Genomic DNA, 14,518 nt, shown 5'->3' on the forward strand with positions numbered 1-14,518 from the left:
CACCTTGCCCCTTCTCAGAGCGGGGCTGAATTGGCCCAGTGACCTTGGAAGCCAGGGGACTGGGAGGGTGGCTGCTGGCACCGGCTGGGGAGTAGCCTTCAGGGAGGCAGAGTGAGGCATCCCACCACAGGGAAAAGTCTACCGGAAGCTCTGACAATGGCACCCAGGGCCCTGGGTTAGGCATGGCAGGGAAGGGAAAGGATGGGAGGAAGACCAGTGTTCAGAACGAGCAAGAGAACAGGCCTGGGCTGAGAGAGGCTGGTGCAGGAGCACAAAAGGAACAGGGCCCAGGGTCAGCAGGACCAGCACCTGCCCAGTCACCAATGTGTCGGGGTTGAAGAAGCCTCTTCTCCTTCAAGGTAGCCGACCAGAGATGCAGGCGAATACCCAGAGGCCGCCCCCTGGGGAAGGCACCACTGCTGTTTGCTGCTTCGTGCCTGGCATCCTCTCCCACTGCCACATGCATCTGCCCACCTCGTCTCCACCGCTTCGTGGTGTCTGGGATGATGGGCCATGTCTGGCCCTGCTGGGGTCCTGGCAGCACAGAGCAGATATCATCTCCCTTCTTTTCTCCTCTCTCTTCCCTGCCCTTTCCTCTTTTTTCTCTTCCATCTATCTCCTCCCAAGGAAAGAGAGATACTCATATGACGTTGTGAACTTTATTCCAGGGAGGAAAGAAGGAGCGGGTGAGGGAATGACAAACGGGTAGACAGGTAACACACAGAAGAGACTGATGGTAGTCACATCGGGGCTTATTAGAATTATGGCTGCCCAAGATTTCCCGATCTAATCCCTACAAGCTGTGGCTATGTCCTGTTTAATCTGAGTGGGCCCGTGTAATCACAAATGTCCCCACAAAAGAGAAAGTAACGTGAATATAGAAGCAGAGACATTTGCAGGTGCTGCTGGATTGAATATGGAGGCAGGGAGGCTCCAGGAGTCGAGGAATATAAGAAATGCAGCTCCAGATGCTGAAAAGGCAAAGAGTGGGATTCTCTCCCAGAGCCCTGGAGGTAGGGTGGTCCTGCCAACACCTTGGTTGTGGTCCAGTGAAACCCATTTCAGACTCCTGACTCCAGAACCCTAAGAGTAAAAACTGTGTTGTTTTAAGTCATTAAGGCTGTGGTAAATTATCAAAGCAGCTAAAAGAAACGAATACACGGAATGACAAGCAGGAAGAAAATGAAAAAGACAGAGAGAAGGGCAGACAGTCAGAGGACCGGAGGCAAGAGATCAGGTAGAATGGCAGGTGGGCAGATAGAAAGCAAGAATTTGGAAGATAGGCAGGGAATGAGGGTGGGAAACTGGAAGACAGCCTGGCAGCAAAGATTTCTTCAGACCTTGTCTTTGTGTCAGCGAGGGTTACAGATCTTCCTGAGCTGCAGGTGGATCCCATTCTTGGAACTCAACACAACTTCTTGTACTGGAATGGGAACTCTGGAAGGATCTGGTGCCAGCTCAAAGCGGAGCAGGGTCAAGGCCACAGCCACCTGCAGCTCATTCATGGCAAACCGCTTCCCAATGCAGTTCCTGGGTCAGGGAGGGAGAATGACATGAGAAATGTCTCAAACCCTCTTTTGAGTGCAGTAGGCATTGACCTCTGAACCCTCGTCAGGATGGGACATTCAGGGCTCTTTGTTATGTTGATCAACTCAAAGTTCTTCCTTTTAGGTCACACACACACACCTCTACCCCAAGCCTTGCTTCACACTCTCCCTCTGACCTTTGACAGATCCTGTCTCTCCTCCAGAAGAGGCTCCTAACTCCTACTTTTGTTCTCAGCAGGCATACATCCTGTTAGGGAAGGGTCAGAGCTCTAAGCCACTGAGTAAATGGAGTTCATTGTTAGTGTGTTCACTCCTTCCAGAAGCAGTTTCTGGTTTCACAATGTGGAGGCCAGGTCAAGGCCTCATATGTACCGTGGTGGTTCGCCCTGTCAGGCTCTCTCCGTCGAGGGGGACACAGAGGGACCACGATCCTCAGACAGAAAAGGTTCACAGAGAAGGAAAGATGGGGTTGTGTAAGAAGTCAGAATGGCGACAGGGAAGCTTCCAGGAGGGGCCACAGGGTAGAGACTCTCCATCTACTGTAACGCCTGCCTCTGATGAATGGTCCAGATTTCTGCCTCTCCCTCATCCCCTCAGTCAAGCAGCTTCTGTAGCCTTCCTAGTCCACTCCAGAAATGTCCCTCTTTGCCATCTGTCAGTCTCTTCACCTGGACTTTCCTGTCTCCCTGCCTCCCCTCCCTCTCCACTGAGGCCACGGCCCAGCTCAGACCCTCCTAGGGCCCCCATCACAGGTGGACATGTCCAAATTTCTCAGCTGACGTAAAAGCCCTCTATGGATTGTTGCCTCCTCACCTCTTACATGTCCGGCTCTACTTCCTAACTCAGCTCATGTTGTTGAGATCATGGAGAATGCCCTCCCTCCAATCTGCCTGCCACAAGCTCAAAGCTAATTCTAGTGACACGCTGCTCTCACAGCCTGTGCCGGCTGTACCTCTTCCTCCTCTCAGACCCCCAGAGCACCATTACTGTTTTATTCAAGGGCACATCACTGTACAGTGCCCAGGACAGTGCAAGGAACATGGCACATTCAACAATCTGTTCTGTTGAGTGAGTGAGTGAGTGAGTGAGTGAGTGAGTGAAGGAAGGAAGAAATGAATGATGTCTGTCCTGAGTAGAGGTGTTTCTTTTTGACTGTGAATGCCTGGAGGCAGGACAGTTTCTTTTATCGCTTTTTTCCACCTTCTAGGACAGGACTTGACACACAGAGACAGGCTTAACAAATACTTTTATATTTGAACGAATGAAGTTAATTGAATTGAAAAAGTAAATAAAAATTGGACAAAAAAAAAGTAAACATGAGTTCTGACTTAGGGATGAGCAGCCTAGTCCTGTCCTGTGCTCTACTGGCAGCCACATGATTGCAGCCAACGTGTATGAAGCAGGACTCAACCCTGGGAGAAACCAAATGCTAGAGCCAATCTCGCTCTCTGGAAGAACTGTTTCTTTAAAGCCTGTTCTGTGAAAGTAGATTCACCATTTGAAGAATTCACAGAATTATCGGTTCAGAAAAAGCATGTTTCTAGAAACCAAGTACAAAGTGTGTGGAGGTTTCTATTTCACAGGAGGATTTCTGTAGTCTTTGCAGATTTTCAAAACGATTCTGGAGTGCTCTGGTCGAGCTCAATGGCTGTTTCAAGTATGTTTTATATTCTACACACCAGGAACCTTCCAAATGCTATATGTCATATACACAGTAGTGGATTTTCTTGAAAAGCTGTTGATTGTTTTTATTTCATACTTTTGCCAACATTGGACTATATAGACTGTCGGACTATAGTGTGTAAATTCCACTCATATAAAGAATTTTGCCACCTGGAAAGTTTGTCATGGTCATCTAACTATCCATGTGCAGGCAAACATTTGTAGGTATAGACTGCAAAAATAGACACATATTGGTGTTAACTGTCTTTAAATGGCTACTGTACTGTCCCTGTGTATGGCTGGAACACTTAGGACAAGAAAGGCAGCTGGAAATCCCAACACGCAAACATCACAGTGAGTGGCAGATCGATGAATTAAGTACAAAAGTCACTGACTGGACTGAGCATGTGGAAAGAGGAAAACAACCCCTTTTAAGACAACTGGTGATTGAGGAAAGGAAACATCTGAAGTTTAATTCACATGAGAAATTCTAATTCTGCCATGTCGTACTTCTAAAGTGAGGAAAGCAGCAGAATAAATTAACTTTGGAACAGCCACTGACACTGAATTTGGCTGGCCACTGAGAAAGTCAGTGGGTAAAAGTGCACGTGTCATGCCCTGAAATGAAACATTTCTTTTGTAAATATAGACAAATGACTCCTTGCCAACACACCAACAAACAAGGGCATAACTGCAGGCACCACATACAAATGTAGGAGGTGACAAACATCAGGGTAGCCTCCCACTGACCCCGGCCCCTCGGTATAGGACGTCTCACCTTGATCCTCCTGAGAAGGGCAGGAAAGCATGGCTGTGTGAAGTTGTACCCAATGCAAACCGGGAAGGGTCAAACACCTGCAGAAACAGCATCAGGGTCAGGACAGGTAGGGTTAAGGCTCTTCTTCCAATTAAAGAGGGCACAGGACTCCCAGAGGTGGGAACAGAGGAAGGTTTTGGTCTAGAGAGATCAGCCCATCCCCCCTCCCATAGCCATCATACCTCTGGGTTGGGCCACACCTTCGGGTTATGGTGAAGGCCATAAAAAGAAAGGGAGACCATGATTCCTGTGGGGCAGGGAGAAGAGAGAAGGCTGATCATACATATGCCAGCAGAGGGTAGATGCATGCACAAAAGACCTGGAAGCCGCAATGAGAACCACTCCCCATCCCTCTAAGTGGACATCATCATGTTGCAAGAGAGGTGGGGAGGACATGGCAAAGCACATGTGCACACATCAGTAGATAACGTGATTCAGAACTAAGAAGAATTGGAGGCTTCCTATTTGGAGCAACACAAGTGACAACTCACATTATTCATGTGCCATCCATGAGCCCTTGGGGATTATGCATTAACTCATTCAATCCTCACAACAACCCTCCAAGCAGGGCACTCATATCCTCACCGTTCAGATGAGGCACCTGAGCCTCAGAGAGGCTGACTGACTTGCCTTTGATCACACAGCTAGGATGCGGCAGGACAGGGATTCAGACCAGAGGTGAGCCAAGGGGTGGCCTCAACCATGACAGGGGTCTCAGATCTGGTCATCAGCTGCTCTCTGCCATCAACCTGAGGGCTCCTCAGAGACTGGACCATCTAAACCATGACCGTGGATTTCCTGATCTCCCTCATTTACATAGACCCCATAAGGAAGAAACCACATCTCCCCTAACTTGGTGTGATTGTCACTACAAACCTTACATCTTAGAGAATGAGAATTTTAGGGGTGAATTCCTGAAATTGCATCCAGAGTCCCACATCTGCTTACAGAGAAGATTCCAGGGATGAGTCATTGTTAAATTAACTGGCATGCCCATAGTTCCTTGCATTTGTCAGAAAGGAGTTATGACAGATTACATCAAACACAGAGAATATTCAAATAGATGTGGCAACGAAGACAGAATGGTCCCTGTTATCTGGAGTTGGGATTGGAACTTGGAGTATTATTAATAGAAACCTAGAACGTTAATATCATCAAACAGAATGAGTGTAGCGTTAAAAAACCATGGATTGTAGATGTGATGGAATGCTAGTCTCCAGGAATGATAGAAGCTTAGGATTTTGTTTGTGTGAGATGTCAGAATTGAGATGGTTACAGGTTATTGAGGTGAATGTACCAAAATGGAAAATTTCCTTATGAGTGGGACGTGGAAATAACACTTATTGACCTTCTGATGTGGTCTGACTCTGTGCCAGGCATTTCATATTTTTCATCCAAACACGAAGTCAGCATCCATTTAATGATGAAGAAACAAGACCAGAAAGGTTCAGAACTACCCTAGGACACGTGGATCTATCCTCCCTGTGTTCTTGCAGAGCGCGTAGGTTAGTGAGTGTGGTGAAGTTCAGACCTTTGGGTAAGGAGCGACCATCAGGGAAGGTGATGGGCTTGCTGAGCTCTCTGCCAACTACTGGGACTGGCGGGTAGAGTCGCAGCGCCTCCTTGATGCACATGGTGGTGTAGGGCATCTGATCCAGGTGGTTCCTGAAACAAACTCAACATGAGGGCAGGCAGGGACCAGATAGGCCAAGGGCTCTTGTCTAGCTGAGTGGGCAGGGCTCTCCCATCTCGTGAGCACTCACCAGGTGATGGTGCCATCCCCCAGGAGTCTCTGGATCTCCTCTCGGCACCTCTGCTGATGCTCAGGGTGCGTAGCCAGAGCATAGAGGATCCAGGAGATGCCGGAGGCTGTGGTGTCATGGCCCTCAAACATGAATGTGTCCACTTCTGCACGGAGGTCCTTGTCAGACAAGCTGCTCCCATTCTCCATCTGGGAAAGCAAGGCAAGAATGCAGGGTTTGCCCCTTCCTCTGTCGTTCTGGGCAAAGCCTCGGCCTCTCCTACACACACTCACTCTGGCAAAGAGGAGGATGTCCAGGAAATCCAAGTGCCTCCTCCCTTTGACCTTCTCCAGCTCTCTGTCTTCCCGCAGAAGCACCTTTCTCTGCTTGATCACTCGGTCTGTCCCAGAACAGTGGTTCACACTCAGAGTGGAGAGCTCTGCGTGCCCACAGACAGCAAACCACAGTAGCCCCATCTGCCCCCACCTTCCTTCAATATGGGTGTCAGTGAATAGGGTAAGTATGGGAGTGGGTGTGCACATCAGGGGTGGGAGCTCCAGTAACATCTGTTTGCAGGTCAGGCTTCCCCTCAATAGCACAGCCCCTGGAGTAGGCTCAGCTCGAATGCTGCTCAGAGGGGGTCTTATTCACCATCATCAAAGGGGTGACACATGTAAACCCCGCACAGTCCCTCCCACCCTAACATCTCGGTGCCCAAACCCTACACCAGGGAAGTACTCGGTGTGGGTGGGTCCCAGTTCCTGAACGGGCAGCAAGCAGCCAGGCTCTTCCTGAGGGTCAGGGCCAGTCCCTTTGAGATGTACCTGATGAAGAAGGGGAGCAGCCCAGGAGGTAGAGTCCAACCTGTGTATTGATGGGCGAGCTGGCAGGCTCGGTGGTTCTTGCGGCCATCGGGAGTCAGATTGTAGATGATGTCGTTCTGGTAGAAGAAATTCCGTACTCGGAAATAAAAAAGATTTTTTACATCCCCAATGGCCTGGATGTAGGATTGTAAGTTCCTAAAGGGACGAGATACAGAAAAGACTGGAGTTTTGGGCGGCCTCTGACATGGAGGTGCAGTGGGGTTCTAGATGGGAGTTTCAACAGTAAAGACAAGTGACACTGTGGCATTTGTCACTCTGTGTTACAGTCCTGGAGCCCTCCATCCTTAATAAGGGACATGCACAGGCTTCTCCCTGGACTGGGATTTGTTTGTGGTCATTCTCGACAGAATCTTGCTCTTTGGGCTGGTAACCATCCAAGCTGCCTGAACTGCCTCTCCGGTAAGTCCATCCCAGTTGGTGAAAACAAAAAGCCTTTAGCTGAAAGGCTATCACTGACCTGTCTGTCTGCTTGCTGTCCTGCTGGCTGAAGGCACACTTCATGATGGTGTCCAGGGTCATCAAGGAGATGTGTCCATAGATGTCCAGATGTGAGTCCTGGCTGATGAGCTCTTCCCATTTATCCTGCGGTGGGAGGGGACATTGACCCTAGTCTAGTCCCCCGGAGGGCCTCTGCTGACAAGGCTACACTCTCTCTGTGTCTCTCCAGATGTCCTGTTTGGAATCCCCCACTTTCCAGTACAGATGCGTTATGGCATATGAAATCTTCAAAGCAAATTCTGTAAAGTGAGGCCCGTATCCTCAGAAACTTTTGTTACACAATTAAACATGTTCTTTCATAACAGTTTGAAATAGTTTTGAAATGTAGGAGTAAGTTATGATGATCACAACCTGGTAGCCGACCAGCAAACATTGTTTCTCAGGGGACTAAAGGGGAATCTTCTCTGTCCTGCAGTGGAGCTACACCTAAGGGACAGGCAAACGCCAGTGTTAGGGAGCAAACGTGTCAAGCAAGAGGGAATCTAAGGGGTCAGTACTGGGGCTTCCAAGGAAGGGACATCAGGGACTTTAATTCCTTTCATTCATCAAATATTAGCTGATCACAGTTGGTGAGTCAGAGACCTGATGGGAGGTGATGTGATGGCAGGATCCAGCTCTGGGGGTGCAGTGTGTTCTCCATTTGCTTCCCTGGAGTGGCTCGATTCCATGCAGAAGCCCTGCGGTCCAGGCCAGAGCCCACCTGAGTGGCATCCAGAAGCTGCCAATGCCCAGGCCAGCCAGCAGCAACATATGCTGCTGTCCAGAGGCATGACTCTTGCTCTGTATAGCCCACTGTGCTAAAGATGTGGAGATGGGTGGAGAGCAGACCCGAAATTCACCACAGTTCCACGTTCTCATAGCAATGACCAAAATGTGGTTCCAAGCTGGTGCCTGAGTGCTCTCCTGTCCTGTCTACTTTTGGTAAGCTCTGTCACACAGTAAGTTCTGAGCACGTTATTCTGGGTGGCTGTGTCTGATGGATGTCTGAAGGACACACGTGTCTGACAGTGGCCTTTGTGAGTTGTGCTGTCAGGGGTATGTGCAGGTGAGAGAGGGATGGACTCACCAGCATCACTCGGACAGAGTTGGCCATGAGACCCACGTAGGGCTTCAGGATGTCATAGTGGAAGGCTGGCGTCAGCATCCGCCGGTGCTGGAACCACCTCTGCCCGTCCAACAGGAGCAAACCGTACCCTGGATGACAGACAGATGTGTGGGGAAGGGGAGATGGAATCAGAGGGATGACTGGGGACAATTTGGGAGGAACCAAGGGTGTTAGAAGAAGGTACATCATGGGCAAAGACAGGAAAGGCCAGTACATTTTAGGAATGTAAATTTCCCAATGTGACAGGTTCATAGGATGTCATTTTGACAGCTACGAGATGAAAGATGAAATAGAGTTGGGGGAAGGTCATTGAAAGACTTAAATAATTGTCACTCTGAAAACATTGGCGAGCACTGAGAAGTGATGTGGAAGAAGATAAGCGTCAAGAGGGCTCTCATGACCATTCGGGTAGGGGTGAGGTTTTATCAGAAGAAGAAAAATGTGGCTTAATGCATAGTTGTGGATGGTGACATGGTGCTGGTTATCTATTGTTCTCTGTAAGCCAAAGAATAGTTCTTGGTAAACCTACCTGGCACGTGGACTTATAATACTGGTTAGATTGACTTACCAATCCAGGGAGCCAGCAATCTGTATGAACCAAGAGACTTTGGATCTGAAAGGTAAAGAAGGGTAATACAGGAAACTGTAGGAGACCGAACTAGGTAGGTGGCCCCCAGAATGCAGCTCTGGCACTGAGATGCATCCTGGGGACCACCTGCCTAGTTTGGTCCATGTACCACCATCACTTCCTGATAATTGTCACCTGGCAGCTGGCCTCAAGTGACCTCCCAAATTGCCACCCATCCTCAAGTCTCTTTGTCCTGATAGTCACTGTGGGTTCACAAAGGCAGACTCAGTGTCCCAGCAGCAGAACAGAACACCCACAAGAGGATGGTGGAATAGCATAAAATATAGGCTTTATCTTCAGTGCCAGAGCAAACACAGGGGCCTGTGGTGTTCCTACAATTTGTGGGGCTTAGTCATCCCATGACCCAGGAGGGGCAACAATTAGAGGTGCCAAGCCCAAGTCGATGTGAATAGGAAATGCCTTTCATGTCTGTGGCAATTTACATAATAGATCGTATCAATTCAGAATGGGCGGGGGGGGGGGGAGAGAGAAGGAAGGAAGGACGGAAGGAAAAAAGTGGGGGGGAAACTGTGGACCTTGGGCATGTTGTGAAATGAGAGGGTAGTTTGTAGAAATTTCAGCTAATGATGGCAGAATTCCAAATCTCTTCTAGAATTTCACAACCCAAGGGCATGTATCCATGAGGTAAGAGCTGCTCTAGCCATGATACGGGTTTCACTCTCACCTGATCTTCCCAGGATCACTTTCATGTAGTCAGGGTCATAAACCACGAGCCTGGCCTGGCTCCCCCATAGCCACTGAGGACAGGCACACGGGAATTCCTCTACCCTTTTCTTAAGCTGTTGTAGCTCCTGGTCCTTTTGGAACTGTAACAAAGAAAAAGACAAAGCAATAAAACCTTTCTCTTTATGTCCAGTGCTTGTGGTGGTAGTGAAGGGTAGGACTGCCACAGGGAAATAGCTCTGGATCTATCACCTGAGAGGAGATTAGGATTTTGGAGTTGTTTCTGATGAGCTGGGCTCTGATCTGATTCTTGCTCTTGATTAAGACTTGGTCTAAGGTCAGATTCTGGCTTCTGGTTGGGCCATCTATGGGCCCTGACTCAGAACAGCCTTTAGAATGTTACGCAGAGTACATGCTCGAGAAATGTTCAGTAATGAACTGCATGAGTTAAAACCCTTTTCCATAGACTTTCATAAGAGTTATTAGTTGAATTGTGTCCCCCTCAAATTCATACATTGAAGACCTTAGCCCCAGTACATCAGAATCTGACTTTATTTGGAGGCAGGGTCTTTACAGGGATAATCAAGTAAAAGTGAAATCATTAGAGTGGGCTGTAATCCAATAGCCCTGTGTCTTTATAAAAGGGGGAAATTTGGACACAGAAACAGTCACTCATAGAGGGAAGATGATATGAAGAGACACATGGAGAAGACAATGGTTTACTAGCCGAGGAGTGAGACCAGGAACAGATGGTTCCTTCAGAGCCTGACTTCTAGTTTCCAGAAGGAACGTGAGACAACAAATTTCTGTTGTTATGCAACTCTAACAAAGTAATACAATTGTGTAATGCTCAAGGTACACGGATGTTTAGGGACAGATTATTACCCTATCATGTTTTACTGAAGAATGAGGAAACCCGTGTTAAAGGATACGCCCAAGTGAGCTGCATTACACCCAAGCCTGCTGACCCCGGATTTCCCACAGCTCCCTGGGTGTCTCTGTTACCATATTTCAACTCAACGTTCTAACTGCTGTGCCCCTGTTTGCAAACTTACCTTCAATACCGATAATGTCTGTGTTCTTAGAGCCAGCATAGAGGATATGGCTCAGAGGAGTTATGCCTTATTTTTAAAACAAGTGTGAGAAGGAACGAATGCATATAGGTAGGAGAGTGAAGGAATCAGTCTTGATTAAAATTCTCATTGCAGATGACAGATAGACTCTTGAGCTAATGTAAGAAAGAGAAAAGGGACAAAGAGAAGGCTGGGGGCCCAAGGGTGTCTCACAGAGCCCAAGGGCAGGAAGCAGAACAGGGACTGGAGAGCTGCCTGGACAGTGTCTCATTCTTATTCTCTGTATGTACACGTGTTCATTCTCTCATTGAATGTTTATGGAGGCTCTACCTTGTATCGGATGCTTCCTAGAATCTGGCAATATGGTTACATATAAATAGACAACAGTCCCTGACCTCATGCAGCTGGGTCCACAGGGTGAAGAAGAACACTTGGGTCCTTCCGGGACTGGCACATCACCATTCTACTCCACATCTTGTCTGAGTGGCACTGTACACCTTATGTGAGAATCTGATTGAAATATCATGGCCAAGGTGTTCACCTGCTATAATCCCCTGTGGCTGGGGTTGAATCGGGCACTCAGGTGCCCACCCTGTGTAAGGAAAGTGTTCTCAGAGCAGGTGAGCGGGGCTGACATCCCAGTGTTTCCACTACAGTGAATGAGCAAATACATAAATGAGTAGATGGAGTCCCTCATATATGTATTTGATACGTGTGTATGAGCACTTACTTTGGGTCAATTGCCTTCCTAGTTGTTGGGGACCCAGCAGTGAATAACAGAAGTCCCTGCCAACATGGAGCTCATGTTCTAGTGGGGGGTGTGGGTGGGCAGACAATCCTGCCATGACCTGAGAGGTGTCCTGCTGAAGGACATAAGGAGGAGGCTCTGTGCTCCCAGGTCATGTTCATCATCGGTGCTGCCCTTCTCCTTTGATCCAATGTGGGTACTGACGAGTGGGAGACTCTTACCACCCCGCTATGTTACCTGATCCTTTAGGATCCCTCACACTGGCCTGGCAGGGGCCCGAGGGACCCTGCTTCGGCACAGTAGCATGTCTCCTTCTTGATTGCTTAGTGCCCAAGCCAGTCAGCTTCCCTCAAATTCTGCTCCTGTCATTAGTGCCATTTGGGGACCCAAAGGAGCTTAACTGTGTTCTGCCTTTCCATTCTTCTCTCTAGGCCATTCTGGCATCCACTGGTCTGTCAGCCCTCCAGTTAAATGGTTGGGGCTGCCCTATGTCTCTGAGCATGTGTAGCCAGAGCCAGCAGAAGGGATGGTGCCCATGGTGACAGTGATAACAGCCATGTAGGCAAATATCCAGTGCCCATCTGGCCTCCAGGCTTCAGCCACTCAGGGTAGCAGTGCTCTAATGGGGTTGTCCTCACCTGGTTGCTGCTAAGAACTGCAACCACAAACAAATTTGCCCAAAGGGAAATAGAAAGAGAGTGGGTGGACAGGTAATAATGTCCCCCACAGGCAATCATCGATGTGGGCTGTGCTAACATGACAGGTACGCCTGATTTGGAGGTGGGCATCGCGGGAAACGGGGCTGTTTGGTTTATTTGAATCCCAAAGATGTGAGTTCCCCTTTCCACAGTCCATGTTGGCTTTCACCCCAATTTAATGCACTGAATCTGTACCTTCAACATGGTTGTCTTTCATATTAATATTATTTTATATTCATACAAACTAGAGTGTCACTGTGGCCCTGGGTCTCTGCCAACCTTAATTCTCACATTATAATAGCTCACTCGAGTGCTATATTGATCATCACCATCCCTAACTTACAAATGAGGAAACCAAGTCATAGAGTGGGTATTCAAAGCACATGGCAGAGCTGGGATATGAATCTAGGTAGCTCAGCAACAGAACTTATATGCTTTTCTGCCCACCTTGTCACTTGTCATCTGGCCTGAAAGAGTAGCTTCAGTCTGGATGTAATAGGTGGCACTCAATTCCCGACTTAGCCAATGACAGACATATTAAAGAAATGAAAATCTCAGACATACTATAAAAGCTAGAAAACTGTGGCTGCAGAATCTCTCCACCACCAAAGTTGACCGACAAGCCACGTTATGCCTAATATTAGTCATGTAAATAGAATGATCCACTTAGGGAGTTTACACATCATCTGACGCCATCCGTGCAATGGGCAAGTAACTAGAGGAATTCTCAGTGGTTCTTTCTGTTAAATCCTATCTCAGAACAGTGACAACTGCATCAAAAAAGGTCACAATTTCTCCCAATGAGCAAATAAACTGGAAGTCAATATTAACCCAATTTGCATGAACAAACTGGACTTTCGCTGTCTCTTGGCAGCTGGTACTATAAATAGTCCCTATCTATGGCTCCACTGTGCTGATAATCACTTGGCCTCCTTCTCTGAAATAGAGAAGGCTCAGGTGTCTGCAACACCCCACCTCCTAAGGCTCGTTTAATCCACAGACCCTTGGTGAACCCTGCTCCAAGCGGTGCCCTCACCTTGCTCTGCACCCTCCGCCTCAGGGACTAGCACTAACAGAGCTGGCTGGGTAGCACTGTCTCACCCAACCTGCAAGGTGCTCCTTCCCCTGTCAGTACACATCCCTTTGTCAGGCTCTGTGCTGGGTACTGGGGTACAGGAAGGAGGATGATGTCCTCAGCACCGAACAGCTCAGTGCAGGGGTTTAGGGAAGAAGAGCTGAGAGGTAAAGAGATTCTCTTTAGTGGTGCAACTCAAATGTCAATACGCCTTACCTGGGGCCATCCTGGAAGCCTTCTTGCTTATATGTGCCCATAACCGGTCAGGGTTTTAGCACTGCAATCACCAGTCTGGAAAAATCCCACGGTCTCCGGCCAGCTGAGCTTAGTTGGTCCCCTACACCTGACATTACTCTCGCCTGCCCTATGGGTGAGCCATTCTTCTGACCTGATACCTTTTTTAAATTCCTGGCCATTATCTCCACAGACTGGAAACCCCACAGGTCCATGAGACTGCTGTCTGCATTCCCATGCAAGCTCAGGGCCAGGCAGAGAGGATGGGATGGAGTGGACTGGGGCAGGGAAGCATCTAGAAGTGGGACACACTGTTCTGTCCCAGTGTGGCGCTGGGAGCGGCCATTGTCCCCAAAGTGCTGGGCTGCCAAATAGCCTGTAGATCTACCTAAGGAAGGAGGGTCCGACGGACTGAGAACACCAGCACAGGCTTCCTGGGAGGGAGTGAGCTCCCAGACTGAGATAGGAGCCGAGACCTGGGCTTTGCCCCAGGGCCACGAGCTCCGCACACCACAAGGCTTTGTCCGATAGACTTGCTGACCATGCCCGTGATCTAAGAGCCCCGGCACCCTCTGCCCTCCCACTCTCCAGTGCCGCTCCTTTTTACCTCCTGGTTGTGCCCGAACAGCCAGTGGGGAGGAGGGGACGGGAACTGCTGGAGGGCCTTGAGCAGCCACTGCCTGTGCAGGTAGAGCTGGGCTGCCTTGAGCAGCAGCAGAGCCAGGCCGAGCAGGGCAGCCACTTGCAGGAGCCCAGAGATACCGCCCAGGGGGCTGGTAGGGCTCAGCACAGAGACACTCATGGTGCGGTATCTTCTGGATTGCTGACTGTCTCTGACCACTACAGGCCAGTCTGGAAGGATTGTCCCACCCACCTTTTGGCAGGATGAAAGATGAGGGCAGAGCTTAGGGCTCAGTCACCAGAGTTGATTCATTGTAAATAATCCACCTTGAAAAACAGGGAGAAAAGCTGGTTCAGCTAATGGTGACAACAGTTCTGTACATTTTAACTTTCCATTCCTCGGTTTCCTAACAAACATTTCATGAGCACCTACTATGTGCCGGGACCTAGTTGCAAGTAAAACAGACACAGACTCTGACTTCTCAAAACTCCAGTCTTGTTG

The 14,518-nt window shown here is 48.9% G+C and overlaps 1 protein-coding gene across 5 annotated transcripts; it reads right to left on the minus strand.

Moving 5' to 3' along the window:
- Nucleotides 1-513: 513 nt before the first annotated feature.
- LOC117026835 (cytochrome P450 4A11-like) lies at nt 514-14,268 on the minus strand. 5 transcript variants are annotated; one of them, XM_033113960.1, is made up of 13 exons: nt 14,003-14,268; nt 9,569-9,710; nt 8,824-8,868; nt 8,217-8,344; nt 7,110-7,234; nt 6,633-6,787; nt 6,062-6,168; nt 5,790-5,977; nt 5,558-5,691; nt 4,209-4,273; nt 3,988-4,064; nt 1,341-1,530; nt 514-534 (listed from the first exon to the last, which is right to left on the minus strand). In XM_033113960.1, exons 1-12 carry the CDS (start codon nt 14,195-14,197, stop codon nt 1,353-1,355), a joined length of 1,539 nt encoding a protein of 512 aa, XP_032969851.1. In that variant the 5' UTR covers nt 14,198-14,268; the 3' UTR covers nt 514-534; nt 1,341-1,352. The 5 variants fall into 5 exon arrangements, with proteins under 5 accessions (XP_032969851.1, XP_032969850.1, XP_032969849.1 ...); XM_033113959.1 differs by lacking the exon at nt 514-534 and adding an exon at nt 646-1,096; XM_033113958.1 differs by lacking the exon at nt 514-534 and adding an exon at nt 646-1,083 and having other exon boundaries at nt 14,003-14,267.
- Nucleotides 14,269-14,518: the final 250 nt, after the last annotated feature.

The sequence above is a fragment of the Rhinolophus ferrumequinum genome, chromosome 9, assembly GCF_004115265.2.
Source record: "Rhinolophus ferrumequinum isolate MPI-CBG mRhiFer1 chromosome 9, mRhiFer1_v1.p, whole genome shotgun sequence".
Taxonomy (NCBI): Eukaryota; Metazoa; Chordata; class Mammalia; order Chiroptera; family Rhinolophidae; genus Rhinolophus; species Rhinolophus ferrumequinum.